The 18,843-nt window shown below is 60.7% G+C and overlaps 1 protein-coding gene across 1 annotated transcript; it reads right to left on the bottom strand.

The window, feature by feature from the left end:
• Positions 1–10,089: 10,089 nt before the first annotated feature.
• LOC116825850 (forkhead box protein H1-like) lies at positions 10,090–15,922 on the bottom strand. The gene is given in 6 exon segments (XM_075061988.1): positions 10,090–11,187; positions 11,605–11,709; positions 15,632–15,723; positions 15,726–15,773; positions 15,776–15,808; positions 15,811–15,922. Coding segments are annotated over 6 exon segments (1,488 nt in total).
• Positions 15,923–18,843: the final 2,921 nt, after the last annotated feature.

The raw sequence follows: 18,843 nt of genomic DNA, 5'->3' as shown, positions 1-18,843 counted from the left end.
TGGGGGACACCCCCCAGGGCTGGGGTAACCAGTCAGCCATGGTTAGGGATTGAGGGCCATAGAAGCACCTCCTGGCTAGACAGACAGGGGCAAGGTCCAGAGCGCATTGTGCCCCCAGCCCCACAGCACAGGGCCCGGCTCTGCTAGCCTGTCCTGCCCTGAGGGGAGCCATTAGCTCCCTTGATGTTCCTATCCACACAGCTCCCAGAGCAGCCGCCACTGCCATGTGGATCGGAGAGGGGAGCTTTTGCTGATTGGAAACCCTCCAGAGAGTCTGGCTGCTTGGCAGGGCTTCCTGAGGCCAGTGGGGCCTGGCCTAGATGAGGGGTCCCAGGCGTTTTCCCAGCTGCAGCCCACCCTTCACACTCCCTGGGGAACATTCTCAGTATTAGAGAAACTCGGTGTACCAGCAGGGGCCAGGACTCATGGGTGCTTCTTTCTGTCTGAGGGCAGATGCCACCCCTCCTGCCCATTGGTGCCTGGCACCCCTTCATTTGCAGAGCCAAAAGCCTTGACCTTACTCCCCAAATTGAGCCAAAGGCTCATGCGCCCCCCTACACTTACCATTAGCAAGGTCCCCTGGCCTCTGCCCCACAGGGATGCTGGTGGGGGGGGAGCTGAGTGAGGTCCCTTGGTGTTGCTCGTCACCAGTGGCAGGCAGGGCATATTCCACTCAGTCCTGGGTCTGCCATACAGCCAGAGAGTGCCCCCTCCAGCTGGGGAGAGCAGGGGCAGGGGGCAGAGAAAGGGGACAGAACCCGTTACCCCAGTCAGAGCAGGGGTTCAGCCCCAGAGAGCCCCAGCTGGCCCTGGGGCAGAGGGGTGAGAGGGGCGACCCGGAGACCACTTTGGTCCAAGATGGAGGATGCTGATGATAGATTGCTTACGAGGGTGTGTATGTGTGGAGGGGCTCAGGTGGGCTGTGGTGTATGAAGAGTTAAGGGTGTTTCGGAAGGGGTGGGATAGCCATGTTGTGAGGGGGACCCTGAGTTCGGGGGGGAATGGGGCAGGGGAGCCCCCAGGTGGCAAAATGGCTGAGTAAGGCCGGTGGTGGGGACAGGCTGAGGATGCTGCCGCTGGCAGCTTTATGCCCCACCCTGGCGAGGGATGGCTGGCTGGGGAGGGTACCAGGCGCAGCCTGCAATGGGGCAGGGGCTCAAGCATAGATAGCGGAAATGGGAGGGGGGAAGGGAACAGTTCAGTGGGGGGTGCTGGGTCCCCGATACTCCACATTGTGAAATAGCAACCCCTGTCCCACCGCCTGCAAGCCAGCTGCTGAGGTAGGGAGGAGGAAACCTTCCAGCTGCGCCTCTGCTGCTCCCCTGACCCCTACCACCTCCTGAAAAATCCCTCTCTTCCAGCCCCTGCCCCCAAACTCCCCCTACACATGCTCTGTGCACAGGCTCTGCCTGGCAGGGCCAGTGGCTGGGGTGTGGGCCCTGGGGCTGCGCTGAAGGGCCAGGGCTGCGGGGGAAAGCAAAATGCAGCCTTAGGGGGGGACGCCCCAGTGCCCCCCCAATCTCCGCCCCTGCCAGCAGACCACCCGGGGCTGTGTCCGACCCTCCACTGGGAGGTTGAGGCTCAGGCAGTGTCAGCCCAGACAGGTGAGGTGGCCCTCACCTGACCTCGCCCGTCCCTCCTGCAGACACAGGTGAATACGTGTATCTGGCCTGGTCCCACAGCTCCTGCGGAGCAGAGAACTGGAGGTACGTGCTGGCTCGGTGCAGGGCCAGGGGACCAGGCCTGGCTCGGTGCCTGGCTAGGGTTGCGGTCCTGAATGGTGCCGGCTGCTGGGAAGAAGTGGCACCATCAGGGCACCAGAAGGTGCGTAGGGATGGACCAGCTCACCGGATTGGAAATTAACAGATCCTGGGGGGTGGGGACCAAGTCAAATACTCGCCCTGCACACTACGCGGCTTGCTCACCCTCCCACGGCCGCTTCCCGACTCTCCCTTAAATCCTCCAGCCCGTCCAGCAGCAGAGACCTGGTCTGCTCCTCAGGCCGGAGTCTCCTCGCTCAGCTCCATCTGTTCCCGAACTCTCAGGCGCCCAGGGCTGCAGCCTGGCTGCCCCGAGGGCCTGGCTACCCTGCAAAGACCAGCCTGTGGCGGGCGCCCAGGCTCTGAGTGCTGTGGGGTGAGAGCAGCAGTGCAGCCGCTCAGCGTGGGCCCAAAGCTGGGCTCTGAGACCCGGCGAGGGGGAGGGAACGTGTGGGCATTGCTCGGTTTAGCCCCTGCAGCCCGAGCCTTGCGAGCCCGAATCAGGCTCCGAGATGCTGGGAGGAGAGGAGGTTTCTTTGCAGTGTAGCCCTGGGTTAGGCCTCAAATTATGGCCTGGGTTAGCGGCTGGGCTGGTGCAGGGCAGGCCCGGGCTCAGGCCCCGGCTGGTGGCTGGGGTGGGGAGTGTTTGGCTTGGGCCTGCGGGGAGCATTGCTGCACGGGACTGTGGGACCCCAGCTTCCCGTGGGTACATCCCCCTGGTCAGACTCACCCCCCCACCCCAGTCCTGTTGAAGCCCATAGTGCCAACCCAGCAGCTCCCCTGCACCAGTCTGGTCCAACCTGGCTCCCGGGGGCTGGGCTTTGGGGAAGGGGAAGAGGAAGGGGGGCTGAATGGCAGCCCCTGGGGCAGGGCCACGCAAGCTCCTCTCACCTTTTATTGTGGAGCATTTGATGCTGAGCCGCTTTGTGACAGTTCACGGGCCCTTAGCACCATCTGTTCATTGCTCCCTGCTCCTGGCATGACCCCGGCTCCCTGGCCCTGCCTGCAGCCCCCCCACGTCTGCCGCAGAGCCTGGCTGCGCCCTCGACTCACATCTCCACATGCGAGGTGAATTTGGGGGTCTCAGTACAAAACACCCTCCTGCTGGGCACAGGCGTCAGCCCCTGCCCACGAGAGGGCCAGGACTAGAGCAGCAGGGGGCTGCAGGCTGGGCTGGGGGGCTGAGATGGGTAGTGGGAGAGCAGAGGCTGGAGTAGTGGTGGGGCTGAGATGGGTAGTGGGAGAGCAGAGGGCTGGCGTAGTGGGGGGGCTGCAGGCTGGGCTGGGGGGCTGAGATGGGTAGTGGGAGAGCAGAGGGCTGGAGTAGTGGGGGGGCTGAGATGGGTAGTGGGAGAGCAGAGGGCTGGAGTAGTGGGGGGGCCGAGATGGGTAGTGGGAGAGCAGAGGGCTGGTGTAGTGGGGGGGATGCAGGCTGGGCTAGGGGGCTGAGATGGGTAGTGGGAGAGCAGAGGCTGGAGTAGTGGGGGGGCTGCAGGCTGGGCTGGGGGGCTGAGATGGGTAGTGGGAGAGCAGAGGGCTGGAGTAGTGGCAGGGGGAGAGGGGCACCAGCAGAGCCTTGTGGGACGTTAGGGTTAGGGCAGTACGAGAGGGGGGCATATCAAGCAGTGCCCCCTGCAGGTGACTGGGGCAGGGCTCCCTGCCCCCCCGGAGCCGGGCTGGGGTTTTGTACCATGCAGCAAACGTTGGCTTGGTTCCCTAGTGCTGGGACTGGGAGGGCAATGAGGGGCTGAGCGGGACGATGGGGCGGAGGGAGCGAGAAGGGTCTGGTGGTGTCCGGAGGCAGGAGGGGAGGGGGGGAGGGCAGGAGGGAGAAGGGCGCCCCCCAGAGCTAGAATTGAGGTTGCTGATTTCTTCCAGCGGCGGCAAGCTGAGGCCATGCACAGGTAGGTCCATAATAACCACCAGGGGGCAGTGTTGCAGGCCCACACCCCCCCCGCCCCCAGTTACATGCAGCAAGTGGCATGAGCATCGCTGGCCCGTTAGCCCACATGCCCAATGGCCAAGTCGTCTGGGTTCCTGCCCTTCCCCCAAGCTCCTGCCCGGTTGGACCCACTCATGCCAGACCTCTGGCCTGGTGGGGTTCAGAGGCAGGGGCTAGGTTGGGATAGACCCCAGCTGGCTCCTCCCCTGGGGCAGGGACTCCTGGAAGAGGAGAGGAGGTGGATGCAGAGGAGCAGGTCCCAGTTGTGCACCAAGTCAGGCAGAGGGGGAGCAGAGGTGAACCGAGCAAGGGCCGGGGGCAGATGGCACAGATTGCCTGGAGGCAGCGCAGGTTGCCTGGTGTCCTGGGAAGATGGGGCTGGGGTGGGTCTGTTCTGGGGCGGTTGGTTTGGTTTGCCAGGGGAGGGGGCAAACGTGAAATATGGCTGACCGTGTGGGCGTGGCTTCTTTTGGGTGGGGGTCCAGGACGCTCCTCTGTGTCCAGTGAGCAGCTGAGACCGCCCCCTGTCGCTGGATCTCACCAGCCTCCCGGCTCTGCTCCCCCTCCCTAGTTCAGTGAACGAGCACATGGGAGGGGAGCTCACTGAACAAGGCCTAGGGAAGAGCCCTGCTGCTTCCCGGGGATGGGGGGCTGAATGGTGTGCTGAGGTTTAATCCCCAGGTGGACGCTCCTGGTGGGTGGCAGAGCTCCAGGCTAGCTCAGACCTGGGCAGTGGGACTTGCGCACCTGCCTATCCCACAGCTATGAGACTTGCTGCCAAACCCACGCCCAGTGCGCAATGGGGCAGCAGATTCTAAGCCCTAGCTCTGAAAAGTCAGTTTCTAGCCCTCCTGGTTTGTATTTAACAAAGAAACCCCTTCAACTGTCAGCTGTAACCGGTGCAGTGATGGCTGCAGGCAGTCTGGAATTCTGCTCTCCCGTTAACTCTGAAACATAGTGATGGCAGTTTAAAGGGAATTATAGCCTTGTATTACAGGTTGCTGTTTGTTATGCCGAGTGACGCTCTCTGCACTTACACAGATACCTGTCAGACTCTGGTTCACATAGGCTTGTGTTTTAATTGAGGGTGTTCCACATTGTTCTGACAATTCAGTGGATCCCTTGGAAGTGGGCTCTGACATAGACCCATAGGGATGGGCTCTCAGAATTGTACCGGGGGCATGAACTTCCTCACGAGTGAGAGGAACATTCTGGGACTTGTTCAAAGATAATTTCAGTTACCGTGATGAGGCCAAACGGCCTCCCCCAGCGCTGCAGCTCATCCTGGGCCAGCTGCTGATCCCTTCAGCTCATTGCTTGAGTGGTCCCATTGCTGTCACCCAGCTCCTAGCTTGGTATAAGCCTGTGACTTCAGGCCTTATCTGTGACACCCCCTTTGTCTCTGATACCCCAACCCCTCCCAGTCTGACACCCAGAACTCCCCCCCGGGGGCTACGCGCAGACCTGCAGCCGATTAACCAGGGACGAATACATCGTAGGACTTTATTACTGACGTGCAGGCAGGGTGCCGTGTGTGGGACTAGACCCAGACGAAGATACAGTCATGGAGGAGCCCAGACAGGTCAGACACAGATGGATCCTGGAGACCTCGGGGAGGAGAAGGGTTTGGGTTTCTTTCAGAGACGTGCAGGAGACCAGAGGTTAATGAGATGGGCAGGGCTGGTGGGGCAGTTCCAAGCTCTACTGACTCCAGATGCAGATCTGGCCCAAGCCCCATGTTTTTGGTAGGCCTGGGAGAGTCCCTGGGCAGCTACTCTGGCCACACTTTCTCTAGCAGAAACCCCGAACTTCCTCCGCCTGCTTCTGTCCTGCGCTCCTGTTTGCTGTCTGCAGCCGGTGCAACGCGTGCCACGGCTGGTGGGAGCAGGTGGGGAAGCTGTGGGCTTGGGACAGTCCATGCCAGAGGTGAATTTCGAACTCGCACCCAGGGGCTCGCAGCAACATGCCATGTGAGCCAGGCATCCAATCACCACCCACCCCCGCAGCTCAAATCTCCAATCAAATCCTTGCAACAAGTGTCTAAGGCATGTAGGGCTGTTCTCACGGGCTCTGCCAATGGTCCATCTAATCCAGCATCCCGCCCGCCGGGGCCACCATCAGCTCATCCGGGGACAGTTCAAGACCCTCCCAGTGGGTGGTTATGGAATACCCTCTCCACGGGGGCTGCCCCCGCTGGACCCCAGTGGGTGCCTGGCATATGGAACCCTGGGGGATGTTCTCACCCACACGCGTGTTCGGCCCTCGGCGGAAGCCTGCTAAACTCTTGGCCTCAGCGATCCCCAGAGCAGTGGGCTCCACAGGCCAACAGTGCGGGGGGTAAAGCAGCATTTCCTCTAATTGGTGATGCATTTTTTGCCTTTTAAATTAATTGACCATCCCCCCAGGTCCTGCAGGAGGACAAGGGGAGGGAAGAGCAGAGCCTGATCTACCTCCTCTCTTCCCTTCATTATGGTAGGTAGCGCTCCCTAGGCCAGACGAGACCACTGTGATCATCTCATCTGACCAGCCCATTCCCCGGAATTAACTCCCTGCCTGAACCAGCGCAGGTCTTTAGAAAACCAGCCCGTCTTGATTTAAATATTGTGAATGACAGCGAATCCCCCACGAGCCTTAGTAGCTTGTTCCAAAGGCTGGTTACCCTGGCCAGTACGCCCAGTCTGAATGGAGAGAAGGGCATCATCTGATTTTCCCTCTCTCTCCGGACACTGTGGGTTTGCACTCTGCTGCACATTCAGCAGATGGCCCAGTGGTTAGAGCAGCAGCCGAGGCTTTGGGAGACCTGGCTTCAAGTCACTGTTCTACCACAGGACACCCCCCCCCCATGTGACTTATTCTCTGAGCCTCAGTTTCCCACCCATAAAATGGATAACAACTCTGCCCTGCGTCCCAGGGGAGTTGTGAGGCTAAACACATTACAGATCGGGAAGTGCTCAGACACCGTGATGGGGACCATAAAAGCACCCAAGACAGAAATGAGGGACTCAGATTATTCCTGCCTATGTGCATCTCTTTGCAGTTGGCCTCGTGCTACCTGGCCGGCCAGTTTGTAAATGGAAAGGAAGAGAAAAGCTGTGCCGCAGGTAGGAATCATTCGGCCAGTGCTGCTTTTCAAGAGGGGATTTGAACAAAGAGGAGGAAAGGAGGCAAATTGCTGCAGAAAAACATTAAAGAGTAAAAAGCATGGGCCAGATTCACTTTAAGATACACGTGCTGCGTTTCCTGGGGCACCTGGGACCAGAACGTGGCTTCCTACTTAGATAAAAGGGTTCTTAAAAATGCTGGACACTGACTCAAAAGGAGACTCCCCCCTAAGATATGTAACATTGTTGGCTGTGAAGGATGATGTCCTCTAGTGACTGGACTCACAGCGGGGATAAGAGACTTGCTACTGCTGCTGGCAGAGGGAGAGGGAGCTCTCCATTAGCTTTGTTAACAGGGATGCCGTTAATAGAGAATGAAAGGAGGGAGATATAATGAATGAAATGCCAGTCCACATGGGCTTATGGAAAACAGATCCTGTCAAACTCATTCAGTGTCTTTTAGATGAGATGGCAGGTTTGGTTAATAACGGTAACAGTTCTGATGTACCAGAGCTCTGTGAAGTGTTTGACTTGGTATCTCCTGGTATTTTGTATTTTTCTAGTTTTTAATCAAAATCACTACGGCACAAAAGCTGACTGACTAGTCTCAAAATGTAATTCTAGAGGAGAATCACCATTGAGTGGATGTGTTTCTAGTGGGATCCCACAGGGATCAGTTCTTGGCCTTACGCTATTGAACATTTTTATCAGTGACCTGCCAGAGAACATGTAAGCATCACCAATACATTTTGCAGGTGACACATAATTGGGAGAGTGATAACTAACGAAGAGGACCCGGTCACTGATACAAGTGATCTGGATCACTTGGTAAGCTGAGTGCAAGCAAACAATATGTGTTTCAATATGGCCAAATGTAAAGTCAGAAATCTAGGAGCGAAGACTGCTGGCCATAGGTACAGGGTGGGGGACTCCCCTGGGAAGCAGTGACGCTGAATCAGATTTGGCGGTGGGGGTGGATAAGCAGCTAAACATGACCTCCCAGTGCGATGCTGTGGCGAAACAGCCTAATGGGACTCCGGGAGTATACATTGTAAGTTTGAGTAAGAGCAGAAGTTATTTTCCCTCTGCATGTGGCACTGGTGCGACCGCTGCTGGAGTCCTGGGTCCAGTGCTGGTGCCCACAATACAAAAAGGATGTTGATAAATTGGAGAGGGGGCAGAGAAGAGGCAGAGAATGATGGAAGGGTTAGAAAACCTGCCTACGGGGAATAGACTCCGGGAGCGTAATCTCTTTACCTTAACAAAGAGCAGGTGGAGGGGTGACCTGATCGTTCTAGGAGTACCTGCGTGGGGAACAAATCTTTAGTAACAGGCTTTTTGATCGAGCAGAGGAAGGTCTAACATGATCCAGTGGCCGGAGGTTGAAGCTGGACAGAGCCAGGCTGGAAAGAAAATGAGGTGTAACGTTTTTAATGGTGAGTGTAATTAACCACTGGAACAATTTCCCCAGGGTCCTGGGGGATTCTCTATCACTGGCAATTTTTAAATCAAGATTGTTTTTTTCCCCAACAGCTCTACCCTAGGAATGATTTAGGGGCAGGACTCTGGCTTGTGTTACACAGGCGGTCACACGGGATGGTCACACTGGTCCCGTCTTGCCTTGGTGGTAATTGTGCCTTGCGAGTAGCCTGTGGTTGTGTTGCCCGTGTCCTGGTGAAGCTGCTGTCAGATGCCTGGTGGGCTGCTTTGGGGAGGGTACCCCAGCATTGTAGAAAGTCACGAAGCTGCCCCCGTCTGAGAGCTGCGACTCTGTCTGCAGATTCTGGGGTGAACAGAAAACTTCCAGAGGCAGGCCCAGCGTTTGTGCTGTCACGTGGCCGGATGGTTTGTCCTGCTAGGAATCCAGATCTGCATTCAGATTTCCATGTCCCCCAGCTCTGCCCAGTTGGAGCCGGCTGAAGCTGGGTGCCTGGATTAGGCTCCTTCCAGGAGCCACTGGCCTGGAGCAGCCGCTGTCCCCTGGAGCGTGGCCACATATGTGCAGACGAGATGTGGAAGGGAGTGGAGGGTCCTGCCTGAGTTCTACTCAGTCCTCTCTGGGCTTCGTGGTCTCTCCAGCCCAACCCTGCCCAGCTTGGGAGCAGCATGGCCTTGTGTGTTCACCCTAGGACAGAGGTGGGCAAACTACAGCCTATGGGCCACATCTGGCCCATGGGACCGTCCTGCTTGGCCCCCGAGCTCCTGGCCAGGGAGGCTACCCCCAGCCCCTCTGCCACGCCACTGTGCAGGCAGCGCTCTGGGCGGCAGGGTTGCGCGCTCCTGCTGAGCAGCGCGGCAGCGTGTCTGGCTCCAGCTGGGTGGCACGGCTCCCAGACATGCTGCTCTGAGTGGCATGGTAAGGGGGCCAGAGAGTCTCTGGGGACAGTCAGGGGACAGGGAGCAGGGGGTGGTTGGATGGGGGCGGAGATTCTGGGGCGTGGTCTGGGGGGTTGGATAGGCATGGGGCCCCGGGCTGACAAGGGCGGGGGTGCGGATTAGGGGTCAGAGCAGTCAGGGGAACTGGGCAGGGGGGTGGGGTCCAGGGGGTGGTTAGGGGAGGGGGGTCCTGGGCAGGGACGGTCAGGGAACAAGGAGCAGCGGAGGTTGGATGGGTCAGGGGTTCTGAGGGGGGGCAGTCAGGAGGCGGGAAGTGGGAGGGGGTAGATAGGGGGCAGAGGACAGGCTGTTTGGGGAGGCACAGCCTTCCCTACCCAGCCCTCCATATAGTTTTGCAACCCCAATGTGCCCTCAAGGCAAAAAGTTTGCCCACCCCTACCCTAGGACAGCTGTCAGTGGGACACCACAGCAGTGTCCGCAATGGATCCTGTCCTGCCAGGAGGCAGCTCAGGAGAAGGGGGAGCAGAGAGAGTCCTGCAGGAACTCCCCACATCCCAGCCGGAGAGGCCCAATGGCAGCAGTCCAGGTAGGTAAGTAAAGGCAGCGGAGATGGTTCCCCGCTGGGTAAGGACCAGAGTCGATGGCATCCGTGTCTTCTTCCTGCAGAGCAGAACAACCCGTCGGGATGCCCTGCTTGCTGCCAGCTGGCTCCGTAGGAAGAGAGGTGCCCCCGCCCTGGACACTCAGCTCTGCATGGAGGATTGCATGCTGGGATTTGTAGTCTCCAGGGTCCACACCACTGCATACCCACACACAGCTCCGCCTGCTGGTCCCGGTTTCGAGGGACGCTGTTGGGCCTGCAGGGGCCTGTCTGTCCTGGCACAGGCTCCTGAAGAGACACGCCTGTCGAGAGGCCACGGGGCTGCCTGGCCCCCCCTGCTGGAGCCCATCACAGGGAGTCGTAGCGGGTCAGGGCCATGCTGCCGGGCACGGGGCCCTGGCTGTACAATGCTGGGTGCACGATGTCCCCTGGATGGCTCACCCACACGTCATACACTCTCTTGTTGGGGGGCATGCCCTGCACCGTGTGGTCCAGGTCCACTGAGAGGCTGGGCAGTTGTGGGCCCTGCTGCCTGGGGGACACCGAGGGGCCCGGCCTCAGGTCCCAGTACACTGGGCTGACGTAGCTGGGGGGTCTGTAGCTGTAGTAAGGCAGGCCCGGCACGGAGGGGAAGGCAAAGAATGGGGGGCCGCTTGGAGGAGCCACAACGTTGGGGGCCACGCACTTGGTGTAGGAGGTGGGGAGTTGCTCCCAGCATGGCTCGGGGACCAACGTGGGCGACGGAGCAGGGGTGCAGCCTCCAGAGCCATCGGAGTCTGAGCTGGAACTGCTGCTCTCGCGGGCGGCCAGTAGCCGGGGGCGCTTGGCCGGAGTGCGGGAGTCTCGCACCTGCTTTGACCGCCGGCTGCCGGGTTCCTTCTCATCGGAGGACAAGGAGCTGAGGGTGGAGATGCTGCTGGAGGAGGAGGAGAAAGACCGCGGTGCAGCCAGAGTGCCCAGGGGTCGCCAGGGCAGCGACGGGGGCCCGGAGGAGACGCGGAAGATGGGGACTGGGCCCCACAGGTCCATGCTGATGGGAAGGGTGTCTCCCACTGGCTGGCTAGGTGGGGGCTGTATGGGCTGGGGCTGGCCCCCGGCCTCCCGGGGCTTCCCGGACAGACCCACCTCCTGGAAGTCACTGAGGAGGGAGTCAATGGTGAAGGAGCTGCTCGGCCTCGCCGCCTCACTGAGCTGGTAGCCGCTCTCCTCGTTGTCGGAGTTGGCGTTGGTGGAGGGGGCCCTGGTGCCCTGCGGCTGGTGCTGTGGCCCCTGGCAGCCGTAGGGCCAGCCATGCAGGATGAAGGGGGCCAGGTCGCTGGCGAAGGAGGCCGCCTCCTGCCGAGAGATAGCCGTGTTCTGCAGCTTCAGGGCGTCCGGGGGGATCTGGCTCACGTCCACCGTCCAGAAATTCCCTTTGGCCTTGGGCTTCGCAGGATCCTTCAGCAGCTGCCGGGGAGAAAGCGAGATGGGCACAGTGCAGGGATCGGTCTTCAGGGGAGCCACGGAGCAACCCTGAGTGTCGAGAGGCCCCAACCCCAACCCCAGGAGTTTGGGAAGTCGGGAAAGAGCTTCCCTTTGTGTCAGGCCTGACCGATTCGCTCCTCAGAGCCTAGCGCCCCTGCCAGGTTGACTCTGCCCCCCCACTGCCTCATCCTTAGCCATGGGCTCTCCCCCAGCCCCATAAGCCCTGTCCTGGGGTCTGACAGTCCATCACCTACCCTCAAAGCTGGCTCCTTACTCCCCCAGCCCCCCATCCCATCCCCCTACTCTGGGACCCAGCCCCCCCCTCAACACATTGTATCTCCAGAGGCTGTTCTCTCCCCCAGCCCTGCCCCATTCCCTTCATTTCACCCCTGCGCTCACCTTGGAGAAGCAGCGGTTGGAGGACAGGTTATGGCGGATGGAGTCCTTCCAGCCCTGGTAGCCCGCCGTGAAGAAGGGAAAGAGGGCGCCGATCTCCTGGATGATCTGAAACCAGAGACAGGCGGTGAGAGCCCCTGGCCATGGGCGGAGTGAGACTGCTCCGTTCAACATGCCTCAGGCTGTCCCAGCCTGGACTGCAGGGCTGCTGGCTTTGGTGCCACCTCACTGGGACCCGTGTGGGACACAGCACTTGTGCCACACAGGGAACAGGGAGCCAGGTGGGCACCTCAGATTGCAGTGGCACAAATTGGGGAGGCTCCTGTCTCCTCCCTCCTGGGGTCATGTGCGCAACTCACTGAGTGCTGGGGGCTGCATCTGGCACTCGGCTGGCTCAGAGTCCTAGATTCAAAGGCCAGACGTGACCAGTGTGACCATCCACGCTGACCCCCTGTGCAGCACGGGCCAGAGGCTCCCCCAAGTCCTTCCCAGAGCAGAGCTGTTAGAAACGCAGCCCATTATTCAATGTGTGCTCCCCGTGTAGATACGGGGATCAAGCCACCCCTTAACCTTCTCTTTGTTAAGCTAAATAGATCGAGCTCCTAGAATGTATCCCTACAAGGCAGGTTTTCTAATCGTGGAATCACTCCCATATCTCCTCTCTGACCCCTCTCCAATTTATCTCCATTCTTCTTGAACTGTGGCCCCAGAACTGGGCCCCGGACTCCAGCAGCGCTCGCACCAGGGCCACACGCAGGTGAAACAACCTCTCTGCCCCCCCTCGAGATTTCCCTGTTTCTGCGTCCAAGGATCCCATTCATTCTTTTGACCACAGTGTCACACTGGGAGCTCACATTCTGCTGATTATCCACCATCACCCCCACAACGTTAGGTTTCTTTCAATCTTCTGGAACCTCTCCATTGTACCAAGATTTATTGAAAATCAACATTGATGGTCAAGCCAGTTCTTTTAAAACTCTTGGATGTAAGTTATCCAGACCAGCTGATTTAAAAATATCTAACATTAGTAGCTGCTGTTTATCATCCTCCTGAGAGACTAATGGAATGAATGGAGTGTTATCATCATCATATGATGAGATGCCATCATCTAGGTTTTTTCCCCCATATACGGAACAATTATTTCTTGAACTCTTCTGCCTTTTCTGCATTATGATTAATAATTCTACATTTCCAGCTAGTACTGGACCAATACTATTGTGAGGATTCTTTTTATTCCTAATACACTTCGAAAACTACTCCTTATTGTTCTTAACTCTGCTGGCCTTAGATGCATCCTTGTGTTTCTTTGCCTCCCTTATCAATTTTCTACAATTCCTAACCTCTCATTTATATTCATTACTATCAACTTCCCCTTTCTTCCATTTGTTATACATTATTTTTTAATTTTATATAGCTGCCTTCACTTCTCCTCTGAACCAGGTCAGTGTTTTAATCAATACAGTCTTCCTTGATTATGGCTTTTTTGGGCATCTGACAAAGTGTTCTTAAATAATTCCCAGTTATCATTCAGAGTTTTCTTGTGTCATCTTTCAGACCTGTACAAAGCAGGCTGGTGACACATTATCTCTCTCTCTCTCCCCAGCCCCCCGCATTCCTCCAGCACAGGTGAGACTGAGGGTACAAGGTGCCAGGCAGGGAACTGTCAGGCCCTGATGGTCATGGACTGGAGCAGATTGCAGCTGCCTGCATCTTTAAGGAGGCATTGTAGCCTGTCAGGAAGCAAGGCTGGGGCACAGGGCATGGTGCAGAGAAGAGGGTTGAATCCCTTCGAGGATACTAGTGTGTTGGTCCTGTCTGGCTCCTGCTGGATCGTGACTCTGGTCATTGGGTGGCGTGTGTTTGAGACCTGAATGTGGAGGGGCGCATCCCCGTTCCAAGCAGGCCAGGGGACGCACTGCACAGCCACCCCCTAACCAGCACTAACTAGCCCTCAGCAGGGGCCAAGGACTGAATAGGCCTCAGAGAGAGAGCTTCTCTTTCCCACAAGGTGGTAAAGGCTGGTGCTAGGGCACCCCCAGGTCTGTTCTGCCCCTGGGTGCACAGCTGTCCCCAGGGCCTCCTCCCTAACCCGCCCTTCTTCTGTGTGAGCTCAGCTCGCCCACCTGCTCCCAGGGAGCCCACAGCACGGGGAGCGTAGGTTACGTGGGAGCAGGGCTGGTAATGCCCATCTCCCGTCCCTGCCCTGGCAGAGGGCCTGAGCTGCACAAGCACAGAAGCCCCTGCAGGACCCGGGAACCTGAGTGGGGGGCTGGGATTACTCAATGTGGCAGGCTGTTGGGGACTACCTGATGCCTCCTGCTGGCTTCCAGGGCAGACACTGGCCGGAACAGCACCCCAGGGCCAGGCCACACGTTGGCAGCAGCCCCCAAACCCATAGAGCCCACACTGGGCTCCAGGGAGAGTCTCCCCCGGCTCTGCCTGCCATTCCAGAGAAGCTGGGAGCCACTCCCTCCCACATGCTGTTCTGATACCTCCTCCCCCACAGCACCTGCCCCCTGGATCTCAAAGCCCCCACTCCCCACTATTAACCCTTGCAGCACCCACACTGCTCTGGGGCCCATGGGGCAAGGCAGCTGGGGCACCAAGCAATGAAAGGGTCCCAGCAGAGCTGAGCATGTGGGTACAATCTGGTCCCTAACCCTTCCCCCCTCCCCCATGCAGAGCTGATCTAGGTGGAGCTGATTGGCTGACTCGTCCAGGCCCCGCCCCCTCCCAGGTGGCCCCGCCGTATGTGCAAGCACCGCTAGCTGGGGGCAAATGCCCAAGGGGGGAAGAGGGTCCCTTAGGGTGAGTGCAGTGGGGTCTAGTGGCTAGAGCAGAGCACTTGGAACCAGGCACCTGGATTCTGTTCCCACTGGCTGGGGGACCTCGGACCAGCCCCGAGCCTCAGTTTCCCCAGGCTGTGATACTGACTGGCGTTGTACTCCGTGTTTGTAAAGTGCTCTGAGCTTCTGGGCTTTAAACAGCCGCTGGCTGCCGGCAGCTCGGCCCGACGCTGGCCCAGGCAGCGCTAAAGCCATTGTGACCCCTTAGCCCCTGGCCTGGGGGTCGGGCGAGCTCCGCATCCCAACGTGCTAATCCCCCCGTGTCTGTGCAAACTCCCAGGTCACCTGACCCCCGAGGAATCCTGCTCCCCGCTGCTCCTAATCTCCTTCCCCGGCCGACCCCTGACCCGCGGCTTATTTACACCATATACAGTAGGCGCGGGCTGAATGGAGCCAAACCTCCCCCCACGGGGGGCTGTCGCCTGTCCCCGTCCCCGATCGTGCCCAGCTCGGTCCCAGAGCAGGGCTGCGGGCCTGGGGGGGGGGGCAGTGCCCCGGGCATCCCCCTCACCCACCATTGATCCTGGGGTTGCCCCAGAGCCGTGCAAGGCGCGGGGGGGGAGGCCCTGTACCAAAGGGAGCCCAGCGTCCCCTCACCCCCCGGCTCTGGGCTGCCCGGCTCTCCGATGGGCGCCGGGGGAGCGGGGGACCGGAGCAGGGCTGCGGGCTCGGGGGGGGCAGTGCCCCGGGCATCCCCCTCGGGGGGGGGGGGCGGTGCCCCGGGCATCCCCCTCGCCCACCATTGATCCTGGGGCTGCCCCAGCGCCGTGCAAGGCGGGGGGGGACGCTCTGTCCCAAAGGGAGCCCAGCGCCCCCCCACCCCCTGGCTCTGGGCTGCCCGGCTCTCCGAGGGGCGCCGAGGGGGCGGGGGACCGGAGCAGGGCTGCGGACCCGGGGGGGGTGGGCGGTGCCGCGCATCCCCTCGCCCACCAATTGATCCTGGGCCTGCCCCGCCGTGCAAGGCGGGGGGGAGGCTCTGTACCAAGGGAGCCCAGCAGCCCCCACCCCCTGGCTCTGGGCCCCGGCTCTCCGAGGGGCGAGAGGGGCGGGGACCGGAGCAGGGGACCTGGAGATGCGCATGGCCTGGGAGATGCAGGAGTCAGACTAGACGGTCCCATAGTCCCCCCCCCCCGGCCCCGAAGCCCGTGGGACCGGACCACCACAGGGGAAAATCAAGGCAGGACTCCTGGGTCCCTGCCTGCCCGACCTGGGACAGCTCAGCTTCCCCGGAGCGAGGCCTGGATCACCAGGGCGATCATGGCCAGGTAGGTGTAGGAGGCTTGCGGTGCCGGCTGTAGCGCTTCTTCTTCTTCGCCGTCCTGCCGGGTCCCGGGGCTCCTCGCCCGGACCCGCTCCATCCCAGCGCCGGGGTCCCCTCTCCGGGCACAAGCCTGGGGTGCGTCCCCGCGGAGGTCGGGCAGCCCCCGCCTCTGCGCCGCCTGCCCCGAGGCTGCCTCTCCCGACGGCCGGGACATGGCCCGGGCGCTGCTGCTCCGGGGCCCGGCCCCGCTGAAGGTGAAGGGCAGCCCCGGGCCAGGAGGGGCTGGGGGCGGGCTCAGGTGGGAGGCAGCCGCTGTCCTGCTGCAGCTCAAGCCTTTCTCATGCTGATCTGCATCCCTGCCCCACTGGGGAGCCAGACTGCTGGCACCAGGGGGCGGGCCGCCCCACCGACAATTAGCAGCTTTCTGTTAAGCTGGGTGCCTGGGAGGAGGCTAAAGGCTGGTGGAGGAGAGACCCCGGGCTCAACCCCAACTAGGGGCCGGAGGGGAGAAGCTGCAGCCTCACAGCAGCTCTACTGGACCCCACCAGCCCGCAGGGGCCAGGCCCTCGGGGGCCCCTGGCAGCCCATGATAGAGCCTAGTCTGAAACATCTGCCAGGCCGCCCTGGCTGGGGTCAATGCCTGACACACATGGGCACCTGGCCTGGGGAAGACCTGAGCACAGGGTTCAGGATCTGGCCCCTTCTCCCCTCCCCTCTGGACCCAGGGCAGGGTCACTCCCCACACTGGACCTGCAGGGCTTGGGCCAGAGAGCTGGAGCCTTGCCCACTTCCCAGGGAAGCTGAGTCCCCAGCCCCGTGACTCCAATCCACAGGGGAGGCTTTGCCCCCCCAGTGCCCCTAGCAAAGGCCTGAGCAAGGGGCCCCGTTGGCAGCAGATTGTGCTGCTAGGTGGGTGGATTGACAGGGAGATGCAAGGCCCCAGGCCATGCAGGGGTTGTGGATGCTCAGGGTGGGTTTCCAGCTGAGTTTGCCGGGCCTGGGCCCTGCGACTCTCTGGGACTTGCTTGGGTGACAGCAAGCAACTGTGGGCCATGAGGGTGGGGCACCCACCAACAGCCCCAGACCTGGCACAGGAACGGCCCAACAAGCATCTCTGGCCTGACTGGGAGATCTCCGAGGAACCTCCAGCTGCTGCCAGGCGTGGCATCGGGGACTCAGAAGGGGACACTCCCCACTCTTGGGCCTTGCTTTCCTGGGCTGGCTGTGACAGGGCGGGTTACCGCCGTCTGGAGTTTACAAAGCCCAGGCACAATCCCAGAGTCCTGCCCTGGGGCTGGGCCATATAACCAGGATAAGGAGAGGCTAGACCCGATGTGAAAGGGACATTGTACCTGCTGCCGAGCGTGCCCAGATGTCCCCATTTTATGGGCACCTTCCCAATATTCAGGGCTGTGTCTTATAAAGGCACCAGTTTCCTTCCACCCACCCATCCTGAATTTTCACACATGCCGTCTGGCCAGGCTCTCAGGTTATATCTACGCTGCAATTTGCAGCCCAATCTCTGCAAGCCTGAGCCAGTGGCTTGGTGCTGCGGGTTTTCACTGCAGTATGGAGGTACCCGCAGAGCCCTGGCTGTGCTGACTGGAGGCTCGGTTCCTCTGAGGTCAGCTAAGCAACTCCTTCCCTGACCTGGTGCCCAGGGAAACATGCATCCTAGGACATAAAGGAATCCAGGAATTCTGGGGGCCAGGGTTGGTTTGGAGGCCCCTTAAAGGCCTGCTAGTTTGGGGCTAGCCTCTCCCTTCTCAACTCCCAGACAGGGGATGAGGCAGTTTCTAGCATTCCTGCAACTTAGTTGGTCAGGGCAAACTCTAGGCTGCCCCTGCTAACATCTATGGTAATCGCAAACTGCCTTGTTGAGGTTTCCTGGTGGAGAGACGGTGCCGTCCCGTGGCACAGGAAGCACCTGGTGCAGGAAGCAGCCCATGCGAGGATGGTGCCTGGGGGGTAAGACAACCTGGATTTTCCTAGTGCGGCTGCACAGTCAGTGCTGGCCCCAGTGACCCAGTGCGGTGCCAGGAGGGGGCGCTGGCCTCAGCAGTCAGTGCTGACCCCAGTGTGCTGCTAGGGGGCGCTGTGGTGCGGGGTGCAGAATGGGGGCTCAGCAGGGGACGCTGTGGTGTGGGGAGTGGAGGCTCAGTAGGGGGTGCTGTGGTGTGGGGAGCAGGGCGGGGGCTCAGCAGGGGGCGCTTGTGGTGCAGGGAGCAGGACAGGGGCTCAGTAGGGGGTGCTGTGGTACGGGGATCAGGGCAGGGGCTCAGCAGGGGGCGCTGTGGTGCGGGGGCTCAGTAGGGGGCGCTTGCGGTGCAGGGAGCAGGGCAGGGGCTCAGCAGGGGGCGCTGTGGTGTGGGGAGTGGAGGCTCAGCAGGGGGCACTTGTGGTGTGGGGAGCTGGTCAGGGGCTCATCAGGGGGTGCTTGTGGTGCGGGGAGCAGGACAGGGGCTCAGCTGGGGGCGCTGTGGTGTGGGGACCTGGGTGGAGGCTCAGTTGGGGGCGCTGTGGTGCGGAGGCTCAGCAGGGGGCACTGTGGTGCTGGGAGCAGGGCAGGGGCTCAGTAGGGGGCACTGTGGTGTGAGGAGTGGAGGCTCAGCAGGGACTCTGTGGTATGGGGGCTCAGCAGGGGGCGCTGTGGTGTGGGGGCTCAATAGGGGGCACTGTGGTGTGGGGAGCTGAGCGGGGGCTCAGGGGGCACTGTGGTGCTGGGAGCAGGGGAGGGGCTCAGTAGGGGGTGCTGTGGTGTGAGGAGTGGAGGCTCGACGGGGACTCTGTGGTGTGGGGAGTGGGACAGGGGCTCAGCAGGGAGCGCTGTGGTGTGGGGAGCTGAACGGGGGCTCAGCGGGCGCTGTGGTGCGGGGGCTCAGTAGGGGGTGCTGTGGTGCTAGGAGCAGGGCAGGGGCTCAGCAGGGGGCCCTGTGGTGCTGGGAGCAGGGCAGGGGCTCAGTAGGGGGCGCTGTGGTGTGAGGAGTGGAGGCTCGGCGGGGACTCTGTGGTGTGGGGAGTGGGACAGGGGCTCAGCAGGGAGCGCTGTGGTGTGGGGGCTCAGTAGGGGGTGCTGTGGTGCTAGGAGCAGGGCAGGGGCTCAGCAGGGGGTCCTGTGGTGCTGGGAGCAGGGCA

The sequence above is a fragment of the Chelonoidis abingdonii genome, chromosome 2 (assembly GCF_003597395.2).
Source record: "Chelonoidis abingdonii isolate Lonesome George chromosome 2, CheloAbing_2.0, whole genome shotgun sequence".
NCBI classification, from domain to species: Eukaryota; Metazoa; Chordata; order Testudines; family Testudinidae; genus Chelonoidis; species Chelonoidis abingdonii.
This window is presented reverse-complemented; position numbering and strand designations above follow the sequence as displayed.